Source organism: Raphanus sativus, unplaced genomic scaffold (assembly GCF_000801105.2).
Source record: "Raphanus sativus cultivar WK10039 unplaced genomic scaffold, ASM80110v3 Scaffold5386, whole genome shotgun sequence".
NCBI classification, from domain to species: domain Eukaryota; kingdom Viridiplantae; phylum Streptophyta; class Magnoliopsida; order Brassicales; family Brassicaceae; genus Raphanus; species Raphanus sativus.
The window spans coordinates 1-3359 of NW_026620685.1; the positions used below are offsets into that span (position 1 = coordinate 1).

At 45.8% G+C, this 3359-nt stretch overlaps 1 protein-coding gene across 1 annotated transcript; it reads left to right on the forward strand.

Moving 5' to 3' along the window:
• The first annotated feature begins 596 nt into the window (after positions 1 to 596).
• On the forward strand, positions 597 to 2604 carry LOC108830910 (uncharacterized). The gene is made up of 5 exons (XM_018604481.2): positions 597 to 603; positions 702 to 1630; positions 1739 to 2335; positions 2429 to 2434; positions 2521 to 2604. The coding sequence occupies exons 1-5, from the start codon at positions 597 to 599 to the stop codon at positions 2602 to 2604; spliced, it is 1623 nt and encodes a 540-aa protein (XP_018459983.2).
• The last annotated feature ends 755 nt before the right edge of the window (positions 2605 to 3359 follow it).

Here is a 3359-nt window from a genome sequence, read left to right on the forward strand (position 1 = left end):
TGAATAAATCTCATAAGAGTTGTGAGTAAGAAGATATCCCACTTTCTATCCAGATGAGTCCAGATTAGCCTGTTTGAACATATGCCATTATCTTTAGAAATATTTATTTCCACAGACACAATGTCACTTTCGTATTTCACTAAAGAACACATTCCCACACGACACACTTTTCTCAACTATACACATAGCAAGATTACGGTTCTAGCCCCTTAACACAACTCAATCAATTTCTCTAACTAACTCTCTCTTCCTTCCAACCAGAACTAATGAAACCAAAGACTTTTCAGTTTCCTTTTTAAATTGTTTATCGTCATCGATATCTCCAAAAAGGAAGATTTTGTCCCTTTTTATTTTGTTTATCGTCATCGATTTCTCCCAAAAAGCTAATCCTCATTTTTCAAAGAAAAAGGAAAAAGGGTTTACGGTGGAGTCTCCAAACCGAACCCTAATTTCGTTGAATCCCTCCTCCGTCCTGCTGATTCCGTAAGCTCATTCCTCAGTTTCTCAATCGACACCAGACCACAGCTCATTCCCCTTCGTCGCCTTCTTCTATCAACGCATCAGCCGTTATCTTCCTCTCTCTACGCCCCGCCTCCATGGAAGGTTGGTTTCCGTTTTTTTTTCTGAGACCTTATTTCTTATCTTAGTTTGTTTACGCTGTCTGAGAACTATCTGTTTATCTCTTTTCCTAATATTATCAGATAATGGCGAAGACAACCGCCTCCCCCCGAGGCTTTTCGCCACTGACAGATTCCCCACTCAGAGGCTGAATATATACTCGAGGCCGAACATCCTAGCGTTCATCCGACACGTGCTTCGTGGTACTGACACCTTCAAGAAGATCAGGGAGTCCCCATTTGGAAAGCTTTTCGATCTCCCAACACATCAGTGCGCAGTTTCATGCAAGCTCATTCACGCTCTCATGACCCGTCAGTTGATCTGCGAGGTTGACCACACTTTCTGGACCGTGTTTGGCAGCGACCCTTTCAAGTTTGGCCTGGAAGAGTTTGGTGACATCACCGGCCTCAATTGCGGATCTTTACCTGAGGGTTACGAAGCACCCGATCACAACGAAAAGGGCGCAAACAAGCAGGAGAATGCACACACAGATCCCTTTTGGCAGAGGTTAATTGGAAAAGATAATAACATCACCATTGCAGACCTCGCTGATCAGCTCGAACACGACGAAGAAATGGATGATTGGAGACGTATCCGGCTTGCACTCATCATAATCGTGGATGGCGTTTTAGTGGCTTCAACACAGGTCCATCGTCCCACTCTCAGATACGTCCAGATGCTTGAGGATCTAGATTCTTTCCTTGAATTCCCCTGGGGGCGTGAATCTTTCTTACACACCGTTAGATCTCTCAAGCCACCGAAGTTCTTCAAGGGCAAGCCTGTCGACGACCCGGTTGCCTTGCTTGTTTCTAAACTCAAACAAAAGACTTTCCGTCTCACCGGATTCCCACTAGCTCTGCAGTTACTTGCATTTAGAGCTATACCGATGCTGTTGTCTAAATGGCCTGCGCCCTCCCAAGTGCAGACTATAATGGATGTCACAGAGCGTGATCTCCCCGCCCAAAATACTCTGGACACCAACGATATCCTACTTGTTGAAGACAACCAACAAGTAAGCTTTTATTTATTTCTGTTTGGTCTATATATAGGTTTGGTAGATTAGAACTAGAGAAGAAAACCACTTGTTTCTTTGGCTGATGTTGTGGTTTGCTCCTTGTAGATGGTTGTGTCATCAATCACCCCAGTCAGTAGAGGACAACAACCAGGTTGGGGTGTGTGGCCATTTGAAAAAACTGACGAGAAGGTGGAATATATGGAGCAGCTGATATCCATCAACCACAACTTCACTAAAACTATGTGGCCCGGAGGAGACAGATCGGAGACTTTACGTGTTGTACCAGAGGAGAAAGGACCTGCGGAGGAAGGAATTGAGGAGCAAGTACCCGTCCACAAGAAACATGTTGTTCAGATTAAACGGAAACGTTCAAATCTCCAACCAAGGCAACCTTCAACTAATCCAGGTTCTGCAACCAAGAGAAGGCGGACCTCCCGTGTGTCTTCTGCCTCAACATCAAACACCGACACCAATAAAGATGTTGAAGACAGACTCTCTGTCTTGGAAGCCCGAGTCACCAACCTCGAGAAGGCAAATCAGAGCCTTAAAGAGTCGCGTAGACGCAGACGCCGAGGTAGTAGAGCTCCTCCTAATTTTCCTAATTTTGCTCTCAACCATCGCCGCAGGCTTCATCGTGGGACAGTTCATAACTCCGAACAGGCAAATCGAGATGGAGATGCGGAAAAGCTTCCCATACCTCAGGTAAAAGAGAATTATTTGTTTTCTTACCATCGCTAGCATAATCTAACGATCGTTAGTCTAACCTTTTTTTATGATGTCATTTTTCCCACACAGGATCCTGTATCTCCTATCATCAGTCAATATCGGGCCCAATATAATTCCAGCAATAGTTGTCTTCAGAATACTGTCGCTCCTTACATCCACAGCAGCGATGGCCACAAATCTCCAGCTCACCAATCTCCTGGACGCCAAACGCCGCACCACCACACCCCCGAACACCAACCTCCTGACCACCAATCTCCCAACCACCATTCAAGTGACCAACGCTCTCCTAACCACAATCATTCTATCCACAATACTCCTAACCACCACTCCTCACAGTCATCACCCGACCACCAGTCTCCTCACATACACCTTAACCCCTCCAATCTAGACCAGTTCCATCTTGACCATACATCTCCCACCCACCAATCTCCCACACACACCATATCTCTTAGCCACACTCCCCCCCAACCCACCATGCATAACTCGCCCACACCGCCGCGGGTTTTCTCACACATAGGTGTTTCAAACCCAAAGCCCATTGAACCATCATCTTGCGTAACATCCACTCCAACTCGTTCATAGGTGGCAAACAGATTTAATGAGCCCCTAACTTTCATATGAGAGAAAAAATACTTCAACGCGCCGTCACTCGTAAGCAGAACAGGAGGAGTTTTTATGCCAGTTGCAAGATCCAAACTATCCGGCGGCCAGTAAGATAACGCAACACCATACTGTCCACCAACTTTAAACTCAGCAACCACACGACGCTCAAGCTCTAGGATGGATACGCCGTCGTCCACCGGTATCATCCTAGCCATCTTCCCCTTGTCCACCACAAACTCCCATTTGCCATCGGATCCACATACCCATTTTCCACAAACAACCATACACATCTCGTCCATTTGCGCCTAACCACGAAAACAAGGAAACCCTTACTCTTCGTTACTTACACCCATAACAAATAGAAGAAACAAATACGGAAAAACCGGCGTTAACTCAT